Below are 21,310 nucleotides of genomic sequence, written 5' to 3' on the forward strand. Positions count from 1 at the left end.
TCGCTGGCCTTTGCGAAACGCCAGAGGGGTTTCGTTCCGCGGACACGCCGGATTAACCGCCAGCTTTGCGGAAAGTTGAGGTGAGAAAGGTGCCGGGCCCGGTAAGCTCCGATCGCCTCCCCAGATCGCCGCGGCTTATAGAGTACAAACTTCAGCCGCACAAATGGCATTTACCGAGAGCTTCTTTAAGCGAGGGGGTCTTCACTGAGCGCTTGGGAGAGCACCGTACCAAACTTTTCTTGGGACGAATAGCTGGACTGTAAGCTCGCTACGGGCAGGGAACGTATCTGCTAACTGGGGTTCTGCATTCGATCGTCCTTTTTGAGCGCTCACTGGGTGCACAGCACTTGGGGAGAGTAACTCACCACAATAAACAGACACATTCCCCACCCACGACAAGCTTACAGTCCAGAGGTGGGGACAGACTTAATGTAAATAAATTACAGACAGGGACATAAGTGTTGTGGGGGGTGGGGAGGCTCTCCCAAGGGCTCAGTACAGCGCTCGCCACACAGTTAGCGCTCGATAAATGCGAGGGGTTGACGGACGGACGGAGCGTAACGGGCGAATAGACTGAAGTGGTCAACGTTCGAAATTAAATCTTTCCATCAAAACTCCAGATGCAGCTGCAGTTTGCCTAGCATTGAAGCTTCCGCTTAATGGCCCTTTTAGAGAATGACTTTGGGTCCCGGTGCGAGCTGCTTTTTGCTGGCCTCCGAATAAGGAGCCTCTTTATTCTAGTTTGGGATGCCGTCTGAAGTCATCGAGTGACGAGAAACCTGGGCTAGGATGAAAAAATGCATTAACGGCTTGGTTCTTAAGGCCTCGCGAGAAGCCGAGGCGTGACGGTGGACAGGGGAAGAAAGAGAGCATCCTGTGTCTTTCCTTCACCTCCAAACAGGGAACCGACCAAAACCGGAGGGATCCTTTAGGATCCTGGGAACCAACCAAAAAACGGAGGCCTGGAAGGGAAGAGAACCATTTGGGGCAAGATTCGGCCGCGATGTCTTTGATTTTGATATAGAGAGTATCCCGGGAGGGTTCGCTCAGCTCAGTCGCAGCTGCAGAGCAAAAAAGCAGTTCACTGCCAAGACAGAAAGGCTCAACAAAGCCGGGGGAATAATTCAGCCGGCGAAGATGGCAGAGGGGAAACCTTCTGACATTCAGCTTCCAAAAAAACGCAACTTAACTCTCGGGTCGCTTTTCCAGAGAGCTTTTTAATACAGCCCTTGAGCCCATCAATATTACCTGTCTGGGTAGAACCCCCAGTGCACCAGCACCTGCTTATCTTTTTTCATCACAGGTCTCAACCACTCTTCTGAAAGAGAGAAAAACGATCAAATCAGACTTTCAGATGAAGCCGCTTAACATAGGGCCTTCCGTTTTTAACTACGGAGGGGTGAGGTTTCCACCATCTCTAATTAAGAGATGGGAGAGCGCGAAGAGAGAGAGAGAGGGGAGGGAAAGGGGAGAATGCGAGGAGGGGGAGAGGGAAGAGAAAGGGAGATGGGAGAGAGGGAGAAAGGAAAGGGGGAGAGACAAAGGGAGGAGGGAGAGAAGCATCAAATGAAATGACTGAAAAAAGGATTTCCTTAAGAGAGATTTTTATCACCGTCATCATTAGTATTTATTAAGCGCTTTCTGTGTACAGAACACCGAACCGAGCGCTTCAGAGACTACAACAGATACGTTCCCTGCCCACGACGAGCTTAGCGTCTCGGGGCTTTCTATGAATAAGTAGCCTCCTGCAGTATTGAGACCCGACCCTCGGTTCTGGCCTCGAGAAAGGGTTCCCGTGGATCCGAGCTACGGGGTGTGTTTTGCGTCAGAATGCTGACGGGGGCAAAACGAACGCAAGACGAGGCCCCTTATTAGCGAGGGACTGGCAAACCAAGAGCCAGGCTATTTTCACGCGATGAAATGAGTCTGTCCTGACTATGGGCGGCCACCAAATGTAGATGAGAACAGCGTAGGGTTAAAAGACAGGAGAAGGAATATGTCGGGCCAGTTTCGGGGAAAGCAAGCATTGCAAGGTGAAGCCCGAGTCCACGTTTTCCTTCACTAGAACTTCCCCTTGTAGACCCTCCGCCCAGTGTAGGGAATTCGACTCCCGGCGCTACCTTGATCGCGTCTCTCTCGCCCAAGTCCTGCCTCTGGCCTGGGATGGCCTCTCTCTTCGTATCCGACAATCACTCTTCCCCCACCTTCAAAGCCTCCGAGAGGCCTTCCCCAACCGAGCCCCCATTGACTCTTTTCCCACTCCCTTCTGCGTCGCTCTGATTCGCTCCCTTAATTTACCCGTCCCTCGGCCCCACGGCACTTCCGTCCGTATCTGTCGTTTACTTATTTCTATTAATATCGGTCTCTCCCTCTAGACCGTGAGCTCGCTGTGGGCGGGGAACACGGATACCGGCTCCGTTCTGTTAGACTCTCCGAGTGTTTAGAACAGTGCTCGGCACCCAGGTTGCGCTCAGAAAATACGATGGACGGCCTTAAGCCTGTGGGACTTTGGGCCCCTTACTTTCATCTTGGCTTCCACGGGGGAAAGACTGGCCCAGAGGCCTTCCGGTTTCTAGAGAACTGGGTGATCCTAGCCGCCTCTGCTCTAGAATTGCTTCGCACCTCCCTCATTTAAGACCACGGCTTTCCTTCTGCGCCTAAAACACCGACCCTTTCCCGCCTTCTGGAACGTTCCCCCGAACAAGAGGCCCGTCTAGACCCAAGGCTTGGCATCACCAAAAGGCGGTGGGTCCCCGGAACGGCCAGTACTGAACCCGGGGTCTACCTTACGCTGAGAAGCAGCGTGGCTCAGTGGAAAGAGCCCGGGCCTGGGTTCTAATCTCGGCTCCGCCGCTTGCCGGCTGTGTGACTTTGGGCCAGTAACTTCACTTCTCCGGGCCTCGGTTCCCTCATCTGGAAAATGGGGATGAAAACCGTGAGCCCCACGCGGGACAACCTGATCACCCCGTATCGCCCCGGCGCTTAGAACAGTGCTTGGCACATAGTAAGCGCTTAACAAATACCAACATTATTATTATTACTCTCAGAGAGACGCCGGCTTCAGCGAGGCCCATCGGAGGCGTGGCATTTGAGCCCGACCAACGGCTCGGACTGAAGCTGTGCTCGTCTGAGGGCGCCCAGAGCTGGCTGCCATCTCCATCTAGTGGAATGCTCTTATAAAAGCACGCTCGATAAGAGGAACGGGCAAGGCCATCTCACAAGGGACCAGGTAGCCGTGTGGCCCGGTGGACGGACGCGGCAGAGGAACGGCTCAAGGACCGGAAGCCGGTCGCGGGCAGGGAACGCGTCTGCTCATCCCGTTGCGCCGGCCCCTCCCGGGAGCCACGCGGCCCAGTGGACGGAGCCCCGGCCTCGCTTCTCATCCCGGCTCCCGTCCGAGACGCCGGGCCGGTCGCTTCGCTTCTCTGGGCCTCCGTTACCTCGCCCGGGGAGACGCCGGTGAGCCCCGCGTGGGACGGGGACCGTGTCTGATCTGTTTAGCTCCCACCTACCCCGGTCCTCGGTGCCGTGTCTGGCACACAGTAAGGGCTTAAAAAAAAATAAACGAGCAAGGTCACACCAGCCTGCTAATGAAAGGAAAGCAAACTTCCGGCAATGAAAGCGGGCCTTTTAGTTGCCATCTCGTCAGTGTGTCGGCCCGCTGCCTAATCCGCCGATCCGTTCACTCGCTCGTCATTTGTCGAGCGCTTACTGTGTGCAGAGCCCTGTACTAAGCGCTGGGGAGAGCGCACCGGCACGTCGTAAGTAAAAGTGGAAGGAAAGCAGCACGTTGTTGAAGATGCTTTCTGTCCGCAGCAGGAATCCTTTCATTTTCCTAATCAATCGATGGTATTTATTGAGCACTTACTATGTGCAGAGTACTGTATTAGGCACTTTTTAAAATAATATTCATTAAGCGCCATGTGCAGGGCCCTTTACTAAGCAGCGGAGTGGGTACAAGCTAATCAGGTTGGACGCAGTCCCAAGTGGGGCTCCCGGCCTTAATTCCCCATTTTACAAATGAGGGAACCGAGGCCCAGCGAGGTGAAGCAACCCGCTCAAGGTTCCCCGGCAGACAAGTGGCGGAGCCGGGATTAGAACCCATGTCCTGGTGACTCCTAGGCCGGGGCTCTATCCGCTAGGCCACGTCGCTCCTGGGAGAGGACACTACAACAATATCAGCGGACCCGTTCCCTGCCCTGGACTCGCTTCTGGTCCAGAGGACCGTAAGCCAGCCGTTCCTCTTCTGCGTTTCTCTCATTCAATTTGTTGGCCCGAAACGATGTGGATTCAAGCTAGTCCGGACCCTAGAGCGGGAGAAGAGGTACAGCCTGGCTGGCACGCTGGGTCTCCGGCCTCCTCTAGCAGAGGCGTCCTCCTAAACCGAGTTTCCACGGAGGCCGATCGTTGCCGATTTATACATTCCAAGCGCTTAGTACAGTGCTCTGCACATACCAAGCGCTCAATAAATACGATTGAATGAAATACTATTGAATGAATGAAAGCACCTCCCTGCCAGGGGTGAATTTTTCTGCAATTCTCTGTCGCCATCAGGAGCAACGCACTGGAAAATTCGATTTCAGTTTCCCTGTGAATGCCCGATCCTTATAGAAGCCACATCCAGACGGATTTTCTTTTCTTGTTCAGACCGCCGGGCTCCTGCCTGCCCCATTTTTGTAACACCAAAGGATAATAACGACTGTGGCGTCTGTTAAATGCTTACTATATGTCAGGCACCGTACTGGGGCTGGGGTGGACAGAAGCAAATGGGACTGGGCACGATCCCTTGTCCCGCATGGGGCGCACGGTCTTAATCCCCATTTGACAGATGAGTTAACTGAGGCCCAGCGCAGCCACGTGACTAGCCCAAGGCCACACGGCCGACAAGTGGCGGAGCCAGGATTAGAACCCACGACCTTCCGACTCCCAGGCCCGGGCTCCGTCCGCTAGGCCGGGTAACTCAGCCGGAAGAGGTTAGGCAGACTTTGGACGAGAGGCAGTGACTAAATGTGAAAGGATGGATGAAATGGAAGGCACTTTAGTTACAGAATAACACGGCCCTGCCGAGCAAACCACCAACCGCCCCCCACCGAAACACAAACTGAAAAACGAGTGTTTAGTCTAGTGCTTAATCTGCCGTGTGACCTTGGACAAGTCACTTAAGTTCCCTGGGCCTCAGTTACCTCATCTGGAAAATGGTGATTAAGACCGCGAGCCCCACGTGGGACAACGTGAGGACCTCATATTCACCCCAGTGCTTGGCGCACATAGTAAGCGCTTAATAAAGCATCATTATCCTCCTCCTCCTCCCCATCTGCTGACTGCCGGATTCCGAGGAAGATTCCGGAAACCGTAAGCTGTGACGAGGCCCGCCAGGAGACGGAGCGGCGTCCGTGGACTCAGCCCGTCTCGGAGTCCAGTCGATCGCCTTCACTGAACGCTTACTGTGTGCGGAGCACTGAACTAGACGCCTGGGAGAGTCCGACAACATAACAGACACATTCCCTGCCCACAGTGAGCTTCTCATCTAGAGACGGGCAGGGTAACGTGGATTGCTGCCAGTGGCCGCCCCCCGAAAAGCGGCGCGACCCCCCCCGAAGACGAGTGACGAAAACATCTGGGGACTTCCACCCCGCTCGGCCACCCCTCCTTGGCTACGGAGGGATCGGAGTTTCCCCGAGGGCTGACTTACCGTCATCCGGTGAGGTAGGATTAGGATAAATGTGGTGGGAGGCTTTTGATTTCTCGTCGGTGAAGGTTCCCTAGAAGACAGAGCACGGTGAGAATGAGAACCCGGTCACGCGGCCGACAGGCAGAGCCCCGAAAACGCCAACGCTGCGACTGCAGGGGGCTGGGAATCCACGACAGCGGCACTGAGGGGAGGAGGGGGAAGTAGGCGGAGGCCTCCCCCAGGCACGGCAATGGAGGCTGTTATAAAGAACGCGGACTGCGAGGTGCAGCCAAGCGAACGGAGGACGGTCAAGGACCTGGACACGAACTGAGGAACGCACGTGTCCCTAAGGAATATCGAGTCACCCCGAAGTTGTAGAGATCGCACACTTCCATTTGACACGAGAGGGATTTCCTTAGTACATGCTTTGCATAGTTCAGTTCTCCTATATGTAGCGAGGCACTCGACGGAGGGGAGCTGGGGATGGGGAAAGAGCATTATTTCTTCCAATAACAAGTCCACGCCCTCCGAGGGACGCCCGGTCTAAATCCCCGTTTCACAGAGGCGGTCGCTGAGGCCCAGGGAAGAGAAGTGACTCGTCCAGGGTCACTCAGGAGACGAGGAATGGAAGCCGGGTTCTTTCAGGCCTGGGCTGCTTCTCACTTGTATCTAGCCCGGCCTCAGGAAAGTAGTCGGTCCTTAATAACCGCTGAACGAATACCTCAATTATTATAAGCTGGGAGCCGCGGCGGCCCTAAGAGCTCTTCAAAATCGACTGGTGAGGCTGTTGTAATGATAACGTACCGACCGCTGGGGGAGGCCCCGGCTCCACCACTTGTCTGCTGTGTGATCTCGGGCAAGTCCCTTGACTTCCCTGGGCCTCAGTCACCTCATCCGTAAAACGGGGATGAAGACCGCGGGCCCCGAGGGGGACATGGACCGTGCCCAACCTGCTTAGCTTGTAGCTGTGCCGGCTCTTGGTCCAGTGAGTGCCCCATAATAAACGCTGCATACCGTTCACGGAAAAAGCGGGGGGGGAGATGGTAAGACGGAGAAACCCCCCATCTGTTACCTGATGTCGTTTGACAATGTCCTTCAGTTTATTTGCCAACTTCAGCTCAATATCTGGAATGAGGTAGATGGTAGGTCTGCTCAGACAATTATTCTGGAGGAGGAAACAGAATGTGAAATACCCGCAACTCCGCAGTCCCAACAGATTTAAAACTCTAAGCCACCTCTCCTTATCAAAGGCTCCCCATCAGTGGTAAAATAACTTCTCCCGATCTTGGGTACACGGATCGGATCTTTCGAGTGACATACGAATCACTGAAAGGGGACGTTCACCCCGTCGGGCAGGTACGATCCCAAACCCAATCTCTGTGGGGCCTTTTAAAGTCCGGAATTAGGGTTTTTGGCCACTGACTTTTATTGGAGATGAAAGGGGAAGTGGGAGGGGAGGAAGAATAGGAGACTGGAAAAGCCCCTCTTCCGGTCCAACCCGCGGGGGCGGGGGAGAGAACATAAGGAAGGATTGCATTTTGGCTTTCCGTTTCTTGCTTCGAGGGGCAGAAATTTCAAATGCCAAAGAAACCCCCCCCCCCACGACCCTTTACATCTCTGCATACGCGACACCGATAACCGTGATCTAGCTTTTAATCGGGTCTTCTTCTGAGGAGATCGGGAGAGGGAAGATCGAGGGCAAGAACCCGGGGTTAGAAAACTGGGGGCGCACCTCCACATTTCAAAAACGACCTCCTGGTCTGAAACGGCAGGTCTGACATACGGCAAAATGAGGGAGTGGGCTCCTGAAACATTTCAACCTTTTGAAACTTAAGAAACTTTGGAAGTGAACGGGGAAGCACCGGGGCCGAGAGGAAACAGCACGGGCCTGGGAGTCGGAGGACCTGCGTTCTAATCCCAGCTCCTCCACTCGCCCGCTGTGTGACCCTGGGCGGCTCCCTTAACTTCTCGGGGCCACATGTAAATTGGGGATGAAATCCTCCTCCCTCCGATTTGGACCGCGAGCCCGACGTGGGTCAGGGACCAACCCGATCTACTTGGATCTACCCCAGCGCTTAGAACAGGGCCTGACATACGCTAAGTGCTTTAACAGATACCATTAAAGGAAAATGATGATGAGCTTGGAATCCTGTATGGGGGGGGGTCAAAATTTCATTTTGGAAGCTGAAAAAAATCATTTCACTGGCAGATACAATCCCCGACCCCCCAAAGACCCTCGAGGCCCAGAAGGCAGAGAAATATCAAGGCCGGAGAGCTGGAGAGGACGAGGTCGATCACGCCGAATTAGGAGCCTGGGGTCTGTTTCCACTTCATTCCAGTGAGCTCCCTCGTTCCCGCCCATCCAGCCGCCCCCCAAGTCCAGCTCTGCTCCCACAGATCCCAGAGCCCCGTTGCCTCCCGGCTTCTGCTTCGCCCCACTCGGCTCAACCCAAGATTTACGCGTCCGGGAGAGACCCAAGACAGCCGCGTTTTATCTACTGTGCATCTGAGGAAATGGATGCCTTGCCTGTACTAGTGTCTTCTCGATGTTCATGAACATCTCGACGTTCCGATCCATTCGGGAGGGGTTCTGCAGGTCAAATCTTCGCCTTAAAAGGAAAAGGACAATCGTTCGCCTCAACGAACACAGCGGTTCCACTTTCCCCGGGGTATTTTCAGACGGATCGGCCCCTTCCATCTAGGACCCCAGAGACCCGGCTGATCGGGGAACTATGAACGACCGAAAGCGCTAACCACCCGCGAAAGTCAGGGATTACTCAACGGCATGTGGGAGAGGGAGGCATCATCTGCATGAACATTTGGCCAACACACCACAGTGTTTTCACACTTTGCTTGAGACAATTCCCCGTGGAAGAGAAAATGCCACGTCGGGGCCAAATCAACACCCGCCCAAACTGGAAAACTGCAAGAAAGGAGTCGCGCCTCCGTGTCTCTTCTAACTCGAGACGAGAAGCAGCGTGGCGTAGTGGCTGGGGCCCGGGCCTGGGAGTCAGAGGGTCACGAGTTCTAATCCCGGCTCCGCCGCTTGTCTGATGTGTGACCCTGGGCAAGACACTTCCCTTCTCTGGGTCTCAGTTACCTCATCTGTAAAAGACTGTGAGCCCCTTGAGGGACAGGGTCTGGGTCCAACCCGATTTGACTGTGTCCACACCAGCGGTTAGGAGAGTGCCCGGCACATAGTAAGCGCCTAACACATATCATCATCATCATCATTACTGTTTCTCGGTTCCCTCGTCTGTTAAATGGGATTAAGGAAGCAGCGTGGCTCAGTGGAACGAGCCCGGGCTTGGGAGTCAGAGGTCATGGGTTCGAATCCCGGCTCTGCCACTTGTCAGCTGGGTGACTGTGGGCAAGTCGCTTCACTTCTCTGTGCCTCAGTGACCTCCTCTGTAAAATGAGGATTAAAGACTGTGAGCCTCACGTGGGACAACCTGATGACCCTGTATCTCCGCCAGCGCTTAGAACAGTGCTCTGCACATAGTAAGCGTTTAACACATACCAATATTATTAAGACTGTGGGCCCCAAGCGGCACATGGACCGTGCCTAACCTGTACCAGGCTTGACAACAACGCTTACTACAGTGCCATGCTCTACCCGCTAGACCTCGCTGCTTCTCAGCCTTTCAGAGGGACAGCATCAGTTGAGTCACGGCTGAGGGGAACGGAAAGACGCACCAGCCACTTCATCCAAGCTGTGCGTACTTAGTATAAAGCGCCTCTTTAGAATTCCACCTTGAGGGGCGGTTTTCTTGATGCACGATTTACCTCACACCTGCCCCTTCGGGGGCTAAGGCTCGGAAGGGAGATCTGTTAGAAATACAGCGCTTGGCGCACGGTAAGCGCCGAACGCACACCGTCACCGTTAAACACACCGACGGTGACCAGTCGAGGCTCGGCCCCCGCGGAATGCAAAGGATGGGACAGGATCGCAGGTTTTCACACCCGGTGTCTAACCCAATTTCAGAGCCAGAAGAGTTTAAACAGCAATTCATAAACCGGGGGCTTACAGTGTAATATAAGTCTGGCCCACACTGAAGGCCACCGGGTTAAAGGCGACCAAAGGATCTAAACCTCAGCCAGAAGTCGAGGTCGCACAAACGTCTCCGAAACTGAAAAGGGATGACCGGCCAGCCGGTTGGCCAAAACGGCTTTAGGCTTTCCTCTCTGCCCTCGTCCCAGAAATCCAGGGCGTGGGGGTTTCTGCGTTTTTGCCACGAGGGCTTAATCGCAAGACCCGGCAGGTTTTCCTCCTTGCCTTCAGGTGTGACGTCCCAACGCGGTCCAGGTGGCACCAAGGCCCGAGACAGCCAGCGAATCGTCGGCCGGAAAGCGAGAGCAAGGGCCGATGTCACCGGCTTGGCTCCGGTTCCGATCGTCTCCCGAAACCGCGCGGATCTTTCACGCAAGAGTTAAACCGAAGGGAGCTTTTCCTCCCGGTCTTTTCAGATCACGAGATGTCAGCGGGAGCAATAATGGGACGCCAGATGGCTGAAATGGACGGGTTCTGATTTGCGAGGACCGGAGAGGAGAGGCTTTTGCAAAGGCGCAGCCAGAGGCCGCTCTGGAAACGAGACAAAGCTGTTTTGTTTCAAGCAATTTCAGCTATTCGGGGTATGTGGGGCGGAGTGAAAAGGTGGTTCGTGGCAGGTGAGGGGCAGGAACCTGAACGGCAGAGTCCGAGAGGTTCTCCTGAAGCCGAACTTTAGGAAGCGGCGTGGCCCAGTGGCTAGGACAAGGACTTGGGAAATAGAAGGACCCGGGTTCTCCTCCTGGCTCTGCCACTTGTCTGCTGTGTGACCCTGGGCAAGTCACTTCATTTCTCTGGGCCTCAGCTACCTCATCTGGAAAATGGGGATTAAGACCGTGAGCCCCTTCTGGGGCAGGGACTGTGTCCGACCTGACTACTTCCTTCGTACCCCAGCGCTTAGAACCATGCCTGGCACGCCGTAAGCACTAAAACAAAAAACAAAATCAACAACGAGCAAACTTACCAGCCCTGTTCGTTTTTAAACTTGTAAGCGGCTCCGAGGATATGACATAAGGTACCCCCGGCCTTGAAATCCATGAAGCACTTTGCCTAGAAACGACAGACAGCGAACGATGCAAAAGGTCACCAGCGGCAATGGCAAAAATCCGTTCGATTAAGGAACCCTGAATGCAAAAATATCTAAATCGGAATGAAACCAATTACAATACCCTTGGTCCTGACTCATCCACTTTGCTGCAGGATTTGTCACTTATTTACTGAAAATAATTAGACTGATCTATCACACCAACAAGGCAACCTTTTCCTCTTGATTTCCCAGCCTCAAACTGTGGACAGAAAATGCTTGGTCCCCCTGCTCTCCTCCATGGTATTTAGTGGGCGCTCACTTATCTTCCCTTATCTACAGGGAAGCGGCGCGGCATAGCGGATAGGGACCGGGCCAGGGAGTCAGAAGGTCACGGGTTCCAATCCCGACTCTGCCACATGTCTGCTGTGAGATCTTTGGCAAGTCATTCCACTTCAGAATTATAATAATAGGTTTCGTTAAGCGCTTACTTTTGGGTCAAGCGCTGTTCTGAGTGCTGGGGCAGATACAAGCTAATCACGCTGGGCACAGTCCCTGTCCCACATAGGGCTTCCAGTCTTCAGTCTTCTCTGGACCTCAGTTCCCTCCTTCGTAAAAGGGGGATTAAGACGGTCCCAAGGTATGAGTGCGGGTTAGTCGAGACAATAAAGCCTCCTTACGCACTCTATTCGAAGCGGACGAGAGAAGCTAGTCTCAATGGCACGGAGCTCTAGCTTATTTTTAAAATACGGCGCGTGCCTAAGAATATCTCTGCCGAGCTTTAGCATCTGTACCCGGTGACTCAGCCATCCTAGAGGTAAATCCTTGCAAGCAAATTGACAAGGAAATTCAACAATCCTTTTCAATCCCAATACAACCTGGCTTAACGCGGTATTGTTCCCGCAGATAGGATCCCAAGGGGCTTTTACTAAAATGCAAAAAGAAAAATATATATATATATATATAAATCTTATCCCAGTTAGAAAACTAAAATATGAGAAGCAGCACGGCCTAGTGGATAGAGCCCGGGTCTGGGAGTCAGGAGGACTTGGGCCCTAAATCCCGGCTCTGCCACTGGCCCGCTGTGGAACCCGCGACAAGCTGCCTCACTTCTCTGCGCCTCGGTTCCCTCATCTGTAAAATGGGGGACGAGACGTGTCTCACAAGTGGGGCACAGACTGTGTCCGACTTGATTAGCTTCCGTCTACCCCAGCGCCTAGTACGGTGCCTGCAACACAGTAAGAGCTTAACAAACACTATAAAAAATAAATGGGGAGAGAAAAATAAAGAGGCGAGTTCAAAAAGGGAGCGAGAAAACGTCCTTCTAAAAACAGATCGGGGTGGGGGTAGGAGGAACTGGGCAGCGAGAGCTTCGGAAAAAGAGCCCGGGGAGGCAAGAATGCCGGAGCAAACAGCACGTCCTCCTTGAGACGGCCGTGAAAAGACGGCAAGCACCGAAACGGTCGGTTCAGGCCCAACACCTTGAAGAACCGAGAGACAACTGTTAACTGTGTTGTGCTAGGGGTGAAGACTGTTCGAAGCCTGGATTTGATCAAGCCGCATTTCATGAGTTCCCAAACTGGAGAGTGAGAGGGCTTTAATTAGTCTGCTCTGATTTGTCGCGATCCTGGGAGGGGACGGGAGGAACGCGCTGACCATTTAAATCCGTTCCCCTCAAGCGTCTTGATATTCACCCTTTCCCCCAGCCCCGCAGCACTTTATGTTCAGTCACCTGTAATTTATTTTCATGCCCGTCACCCCCTCTAGACTGAAGGCACGGATTACGTCCACCGACCGTTTTGTATTCTCCCAAGTGCTTAGCACAGCGCTCTGCACACAATTAGCGCTCAATAAATAACGACTGATCGACGCTAAGCGCTCAATAAAAACCATCGATCGACTTCTCAGGAACACTCCCTACCGCCTACCGTCTAGGGACCCCTGCTCGTCTGTCGGGGGGGATGGGAAGTCAGCAGAGATTTCTGATCAGGGGTTTGTTTTTAGTGTGTGTGTTTTTATTTTATGGTATTTGACAAGCGCTTACTCTGTGCCCACCACTGTACTAAGCGCTAGGGTAGATACGAGCGAGGCAGGTTGGGCGTAGTCCACATCCACCGTGGGGCTCACAGCTTTGAGTCCCATTTTACATAGGCCCAGAGGAGTCGAGTGACTGGCCTGAGCTCTCACAGGAGACGGGTGGCGGAGCCGGGATTAGAACCCCGGTCCCCCGACTCCCGGGCCCGGGCTCTTTCCACGAGGCCGCGCTGCTCTTCGGCCAGCTTAATGGAGGAGGTGGGATTTGAACGGGGAGAGCCTGACGGGGGAGAGGGAAGGGAGTTCTAAGTCGGTAAAGCGGCAGGGGGGAGGGCATGGATGACACGGAGGTGAAAGAGCGGTTAAGAACGGCGAGGGTATGGAGGCGCCATCCAATTCTGTTAATCTAATTAATCTAATAATGGTATTTGCTAAGGGCTGGGGTGGACACGGGCAAATCGGGTTGGCCCCAGTCCCTGTCGCGTGTGGGGCTCACAGTCTCAATCCCCGTTTTACAGATGAGGAAACCGAGGGCCAGAGAAATGAGGCGCCTTGCCCAAGGTCACCCAGCAGACAAGCGGCGGAGCCGGGATTAGAACCCACGACCTTCCGACTCCCAGGCCCGGGCTCTATCCGCTACGCCACGTTGCTTCTCTACTGTTGCGCTGTACGCTCTCAGGGGCTTAAGTACAGGGCTCCGCCTGCAGTGAGCGCTCGATGGATACCACTGATCGATCGATTGGAAAACACCATCGACTGACAGAGGGCAAGGTAGAGTGCACTGGGAAACAGCGGGAGGGGAGAGGTGAGGGGGGTAGCTCGGCTAAAATCCCGGAAATGAAAAGCTCGGAAAGCACCACGATGATAATCGTGGTCCGTTGGAGACAGGGGTTAATCAGGGCGAACGCGGTCCCCGTCCCTTAGGGGGCTCAGAGGCTAAGCAGGAGGGACTACGACTGAATCTCCACTTGACGGACGAGGAAACCATAAAGAGCATCGACAGGGTTCAGGTTGGAAGCCCGAGCTCGACGACGATTAGGGTTCGATCTTAGCAAATATTAATTGCATTCATTAAGTGCCTGCCGGGGGCAGAGCACTGGGAAAGAATTCCCGGGAGGGAGTTATAGAGGGGGGCTCCCTGCACTTCTGCGGACCCCAAATCGAAAAATAACGGGGTGAGGGGACGGGGGGGGGGGGGCGGGGGAGCTAGCCACTGACACGTGGCAAGATAAAAACCCATGGACATAAAAGCAAGGAAGCGGTCCATACACGAAAGCACCCTGAAACACTCTTGGCTCATCGTGGGCAGGGAACGTGTCTACCGACCCCGTTCTATTGTACTCTCCCAAGTGTTTAGTACAGTGCTCTGCACATGGTAAGCGCTTAATACGACTGACTGAGCAGGCTAATTCCCGAGAAGGTTAAGAGCCTCGATTCACTTGGCGGCGTCCCCGACCCCCTTCTGTCATCGCCAACGTTCCCTGCTGAAAGGACCCAAGGGTCCTGGGGATTCCCCGGACCGTAGGGCTGTGTCTGCCACAGAGGGATCGTTTGAAGATGACCGTAATCGTCATTATTCCCGAAATACTCACGGGGAGTTTGGTGAAGGCAGGGTTGGTGACGTGTTTCCCGAAAGCATCTTCCTGGAACTGGAGAAGCTGCACCACTAGTCCGGCCAGCGTCTTATTGGTGGGAGCATCCGCTTGAACGTACTGTAAGACACAGACGCGTCCGGAAAGTTAGCCAAATCTCAGGCGGCGGAAAGGTCCACTGGACGGGGGAAAAAAGGCACACGTTCGGATCTTCGGTTACGGCAAAACCTGGCTTTCCTCCTCCGATGAAGATGGCCGTTTAGGACCTTCTCCCGAGACCTCACGTCCGACCCGCTATCGCTAAATACCGGCGAGCGACCAGTCGCCGATCATCACGTGGCGGCTAAGCGAACGGCTCCTAGGAGGCCGTTCGATCTTGGCTGGGAGACCCAGGTCCGCTCCCTGGCCGTCGTCTCTGAAGGGCAGGGAGCGGGAAGTCCCGCCTTGAGTTTAACCAACAGGCGTGGAAAAGCCCAAAGAAAAAACACAAACCAAGTCGCTCGTCTGGGCGGCGCGCGTGCGAGCAGGAGGAAGGCCAAAAACAGTCACCACAAGACGCCCATTTCCCAACGTCTTCGGCGACTGCGTCTCTTCCTTTCTTTCGCGAGCCGACCTACTTCCCGGGCACAATCCTGCATTTCAATTCCAGTGTGTTTGTTTCCATTTCACTAAATGATTCAAAAAGCCAGACTGATGGGTGCCATTGCCAGATAATGACGGCTGCATGGTCGACCATTCCTGAAAAGCGGGCTGCTCATTATAGCCTCCGACAGAACTCATTCTGCGTTCCGGCCAATCGCCGAGGGAGCTTTCTAGAAAAGGCCAATTGTAGTAAGCGCTTACTGCACTTTCACTAAGTTTTGATTTGCTTAAATGCGTTAGCTTTTCAATACGTCAATGGAAAGAGCCAGGCAGCAATTAACTTGGCTGACAACTGGTATTTAGAAATGAAGCGCTTTATTTTCCAACAAAGTCTCTTGAGCGGTTACACTCTGTCTCCTACTTAGCGTCCCTCTATATTTGCAGGGCGTTTTAGAGACTCATGATATCATTCGGCCGCAGAGCGGCATCGGGGGCACGCGCCCACGAACCGAAACGGAGCTAACAGACGTTGGGGTTTAACGGCCCCGAGGAGTCGCCTGCTCTCACGGGCGGCGACGGGGGGGGGGGGGGGGGGGGGGGGGGGGGGGGCTCTTTGGGACTGATATTTTTCACAAGTTGTGAAAACGCCATTAGGAGAGAGCGCTTTAAGAGGGTGAACTGAAGCTAAGTGGTTTAGGAGCTATTCTCGCCCCAGAGTGGTTTCAGAAATGCGCCTGCCGGCGATCCGGTCATCTGAGCCAAGCTCTGTGCCGGGGAGAGCGGGTTTGCTCCTTTTCCGAAACCGTTTCCAACGCGCCCGGCTCAAATGCGATTCCTGCTCGGTTTTTCAAGAGGACCGCCGAAGCTCTCATTAAAGCACCGACACCTTTCTTTTTTGTTTTACCAGGTCGAGAAGCAAGTTTATTATTTGACTTGCCTTCCTGTTCTTCTCGTGGTATCTGTTGAGCGCTTACTACGTGCCAGGCCCTGAACGAAGCACTGGGGCAGATACGAGCCGATAGGATTGGGCACAGTCCCTGTCCCACCTGGGGCTCACAGTCAAGCTGCTTCTCAGCCTTTACACGCAGGCATTCAACCCCTTCATCACTTCACTGTTGAGGCCAAACCTTTCGTGTATTTCAGTCGCGAAATTATCTTTCCCAAGAAATAATAATGGCATTTAAACGCTTTCTAAGTGCCGGGCATGGAAAAGAAATAAAAGACGCCTCTTACTTCACTTACTTTGAACAAAACTGACCGCGGTGCTGGAATTTCATGGGCTATTTTAAAGAATAAATGCTGAAGTGATCTAAGAGATAGGGCTATTAAAATCTGCTGATTCTCACTGGACTCTTTCCCGAGGCCCCCGAGAGAGCCATTCACAAAAAGATGCAGGTCAGGCTCATTTCCTCTAGACTGGGAGATTGTAACGGGCGGGGAATGAACCTGCCGATTCTGTTGGATTGTCCTCTCCCAAGCGCTTAGCAGAGTGCTCTGCACGTAGTAAGCACACAGTAGGTACCGTCGAATGAGAGATGACATTTCGTTAACAAAATCTGGCAGAAATGGACTGTGCCTCCCCGGCCCATCCCGTAGTGAGCAATTTAATGTTGAAATGCAGTCAATATGAAGTTGCCATAATAACAGATTTGCCAGTTCACCGACACATCTAGTAAGCCAACCGTCAATGAACAGTGTCCGATCATATATCAAAAAAAAAATAAAATACCCGATACACATATTAGTTCGTTAGGCTCCGAAAGGGTAAACTTGTACCTATCGTATTTTACTGAGTGCTTATGTGCAGAGCACCGTGCTGTGAGTTCGGTTCACCATCTGAACCGCCATCTAAAGCCCCGCTACGGACAAGGCAAGTTCACCGACGATTACGGTCTTTTTAAGAAAAGGGAATCTACGGCAAAGCTCTACATTTAGAGACATCCAGTCAAGAATCTTGGGGATGTTAATTTAGGGGTCCTATTGAAACTGCTGCTCTTATGGGCTTTACGTTATTCCCAGCAAAAAGGAGAGGGCCAATTTGTATTTATAAATCAATCCTTCGGTAACTGTTGAAGAACATTTAATAAGGTCTAGACTGTAAGCTCGTGGGGGGCAGGGAACGTGCCGACCAACTCAGCTACACCGTCCACTCCCGAGAGCTCGGTACAGTGCTCTGCACAGAGTAAGCGCTCGACAGATGCAACTGATTGACAAGCGATACTAATGGTCTTGAGCTTGACCAGATGCCCGGTAGAAATGAGGGAAATCCAAAGTCCTTAGCCTTTGACCGCTCAGTTGCTTCACTTCTCCAGTCTCACCTCTCTCGTCTCCCTAATATCCCACCGTGTTACTATTAAATCTTCAAGATTTCAAACACCGGGGAGAGTGTACAATATTGATAGAGCGCACTCTCCCAAGTCCTTAGCCCAGAGTTCTGCCAACGGTAAGCGCTCAGTAAATACGACTGAGATTTGGAGGATTGGAACCGAGATCTGAACCTCTTTTCCTTTCCAATCTAAATCAAGTCCAAATCATAGTGGGCACGCGGGTGGACTGCTATTTCCAGAGGACAGAGGTGAGGCCGATCATCGGAATCTGAACCACTGGAATACTGGACAACGGACAATCTTTGCCCCCTTCAAAGCCTCGTTGACGGCCCATCTCCTCCGCGAGGCCTTCCCTAAACCCTCCTTTCCTCTTCTCCCGCTCCCTCCGTGCTGCCCCTGCGCTCGGATTTGCTCCCTTTCCTCACCCCCGCAGCACTGACGTCCGCATCCGTAATTTATTGATTTATATCGATGTGCCATGAGGCTGGGAGCGGGCAAAGCAACCGCCCGGCTCAGAGGGCAAGGAACAGCCCCGCGGCACTGTAGCGGGTAGAGCCCGGGCCTGGGAGTCAGAAGGTCATGGGTTCTAATCCCGGCCCCGCCACTTGTCTGCCGTGCGACCTCGGGCAAGTCACTTCGCTGGGCCTCAGTTATCTCATCTGTAAAAGGGGGAGTGAGGCTGTGAGCCCCAAGTGGGACAGGGACTGTGTCCAACCCCTTTTATTTGTTTCCACCCCGGCGTTTGGTACAGTGCCCGGCCCATGGTAAGCGGTTAACAAATACCACAATTCTTATTATCCTCTTTATACTCTACTACTTCCTCCTTGGGTAATTCATTTACACATCTCTCTCCCCCTCTCGACTGAAGGCACCTTGTGGGCAGGGAACGAGTCGGCCCCCTCTGTTGGACCGTGCCTTCCCGAGCCCTTCAGTGAGGTGCTCTGCGATAAGAGCTCAATAAATTCCACGGACGAGGGGAACTCGACAAGGCCCCACTTAAATTCTGCGGCTGCTGCTCTTCATTCCCAAGAGAGAGCAAACGGCAACTGCGGGAGGCCCCGGGGTTCGGAGGCCAAAAGACTGCAAATGCCCCGTGGCCAGGGAGCGTGTCTACCGACTCCATAGTATCGGACTCCCCTAGGCGCTCAGTACAGTGCGCGGCCCCCAGTAAGCCCTCGAATACACATCGCTGACAGACGGAAACAGCCTGGAGACCCCAGATTCTAACCCCGATCCTGCTACTTTCACCCCTAGACTGTACACTCGTTGTGAGAGGGGGATGTGTCTGTTACAGTGTACTCTCCCAAGCACTCAGTACATGCTCTGCCCCCAGTAAGCGCTCAGTACACACCACTGACAGACGGAAGACCTAGGAGACCCCAGAATCTACCCTCAGCCCTGCTACTTTCCCCTCTAGACTGTAAGGTTGCTGTGTTGGGGAAAGTTTCTGCTATACTGTACATCTGCGAGCATTTGGTACGGCGCTCTGCACACTGTAAGCGCTCACTAAACACGACTGACCGACTCCTTTCATTCCCCACGTGACCTGGGCACTCTGAACTTCCCCCTCCTTAGGTTTCCTCATCTGCCAGAGGAGAGCAGAAATGCCAACCACCCCCCTCAGGAACAGAAAAATGGACTTCAGAGCACTTTGCAAATATGAAATGCCAGAGAGTCAATGACGGAGTGTAGAAATAAACAAAACAATAACCTAATCTCATCCAGAAATTCAGGTTTTGGAGAGGGAAATCTCTTTACGGCAAAGACACGCTAGGGCCGTTCTCCACCCTCTCTTCCCCTTTTGTTTAACCGGATTGGTACTAATCTAATTCCAGCGGTGTGGGTTTGAATTAGGCTTGGGGGAGCGAAGACGGTTTTTTTGGGGGGGGCGCGGGGGTTAAGGTGGGCCGGGAGAGAAAGGAAGCGTTACTTTGCTCCGTGACCGGGACGTGGATCGAAGATCTTGGGTCGGTACCAGTTCAGCCCCGCGAGTCTGGGTCAACTCTAGAACTGACCTCAGCTGAACCAATCGACCTGAGGTTTGGCCCGCACCTGTCGATCGATCGAATTTATCCAATGCTACGTGCAGAGCGCTACGCCCTTGGGAGGGTACAGCTGATGAACTTGAGATCCGTCAATTGTATGGATTGAGCTCTTACTGGGTGCAGAGCACTGTACTAAGCACTTGGGAGAATACAATATAACAGACATTCTCGGCCCTCAACGAGCTTAGGGACCGGGGCGGCTTTAGACTGATCTCAAGGCCTTAGGACGGGTGAGAAAACTATCCGCATCCCAGGAAAGCCTCTTGGTCTTCCTCATCTCCAAGACTGCTCCTGCTGATCACTAAGGTTTCAATTCTGTTCACAAAAATGGGGCAGAGCTAAGATGAAACGAACAGAGACGGCAAGAGATTTCCCCTAGGCAGGCACCACCCTGGGTGGTGGAAAAAACAAAACAACGAAACTGATTTACTTTCACTAGCCCGATTAAGGGCAAATTCCCTAATGTACAGTATTTGAAAAGTGCAAAGCCAAAAACGACCGCTCAGAGACACGCGATACAAAACCGTAGTCCTATTTCGGGGGAAAATTAATCTGCGAATCTCACCGTGGATTTCCCTCTCCAAAATAATCCCGACTAAAAGTGGGTCAGTCTTATTTGAGGTCTCCAGGGGCTTAAACGGGGATTCAATTTCATAATCAATCGCTAAACGCGCCTCCGACTGGCTTCCGTATTTTTTTTTTTAAACACAGAGGCGGCGCCAACAAGTTTTAAACACCGGCAAATGAAAAACTGAGCCCCTGTGCTAAATGGCACAAAAAATGGAAATAAAAAAGCGACGCTCACATCCCTCATCTGGGTTGTCTGTGTACACGGACTCCCGCTACGGGAGGGCCGGGGTCGGGGGGAGGGCTGGTGTTTCCTAAATTACCGACACCAACATATTCAAAACAGTTCCGACGCTCGGAACGAGAAATGAAGTTGACCGCAACCGCTGGCGAAGAGTGGATGTGAGATAGGCACCTGGACTGTGAGAACGGGCTCCGGTTATTATTAACTTGCTAATCGACAGCCTGCAACGTATTCTTTCGGGGCCGGATGAGCGACAGACAGCAGGCCTTCGCCTGTGGCCTTCTTACTCTGTGATTACAAACTCAAAATACCAAGTGGGATCATTTCCCCCACTCTCTCCGGCAGCGCTTTTAAAAGGCGGGTCTTCGGGATGGTATATGCATCCCACCCAGATGATGAACTTTGCCATTTTCCTCATCGGTTCTGCCCCCCGACCCAAAAGACGGTGGATGAAAACGCTGCTTCCTTGTGACGCACGTCACATAAAAAAGAAATGACGTGACGATAAATTGGGGGAGACGGAGAGCCGGGGAGGATTCCAGGCACCCTGGCTTGTTCCGCCCGAGACCGAGGTTTCTTCCCCCGTCAATTAAATCTTATTTCACCGAGCACGTGGCGAGAGGGCATTACAATAGAGTTGTAATTCTCTGCCCACAAGCAACTTACAGTCTCCCTCTTTGTACTGGGTGGGGAGAGAGGGAAAATGTCCCAGGGACTCAGTGGAGCGCTCCGTACATAATAAGCGCTCAATAAACAGTGTGAATATACAATAAATGGAGAAGCAGCGTGGCTCAGTGAAAAGAGCGTGGGCTTCGGAATCAGAGGTCATGGGTTCGACTCCCGGCTCTGCCACTTGTCAGCTGGGTGACTGTGGGCGAGTCACTTCACTACTCTGTGCCTCAGATACCTCATCTGTAAAATGGGGATTATCTGTGAGCCTCACGTGGGACAAACTGATTACCCTGTATGTGCCCCAGCGCTCAGAACAGTGCTCTGCACCTAGTAAGCGCTTAACAAATATCAACATTATTATTATTAAACACCCTCGATCGACATCTACTAACTATCCCCAGCGCCCAGTTCAGTGCTCTTCACCCAGTAAGCGCTCAAACACCACTGACGTCCACCACTCCGGCACGGGTCCTCTCCCGAGCGCTCAATCCGGTGCCCCGCACA

General features: G+C 53.2%; 1 protein-coding gene across 1 annotated transcript in view; it reads right to left on the reverse strand.

The window, feature by feature from the left end:
- SMARCC1 (SWI/SNF related, matrix associated, actin dependent regulator of chromatin subfamily c member 1) overlaps positions 1 to 21,310 on the reverse strand; it is an 81,725-nt gene that overhangs the window by 54,509 nt on the left and 5,906 nt on the right. The window contains exons 3-8 of the mRNA XM_029078080.2: positions 14,370 to 14,489; positions 10,684 to 10,769; positions 8,199 to 8,280; positions 6,744 to 6,836; positions 5,693 to 5,762; positions 1,249 to 1,318 (exon numbers count right to left, since the gene is read on the reverse strand). Coding sequence (XP_028933913.1) covers positions 1,249 to 1,318; positions 5,693 to 5,762; positions 6,744 to 6,836; positions 8,199 to 8,280; positions 10,684 to 10,769; positions 14,370 to 14,489 — 521 coding nt within the window. The remainder of the gene's footprint in view (positions 1 to 1,248; positions 1,319 to 5,692; positions 5,763 to 6,743; positions 6,837 to 8,198; positions 8,281 to 10,683; positions 10,770 to 14,369; positions 14,490 to 21,310) is intronic.

This window comes from Ornithorhynchus anatinus, chromosome 13, assembly GCF_004115215.2.
Source record: "Ornithorhynchus anatinus isolate Pmale09 chromosome 13, mOrnAna1.pri.v4, whole genome shotgun sequence".
NCBI lineage: Eukaryota > Metazoa > Chordata > Mammalia > Monotremata > Ornithorhynchidae > Ornithorhynchus > Ornithorhynchus anatinus.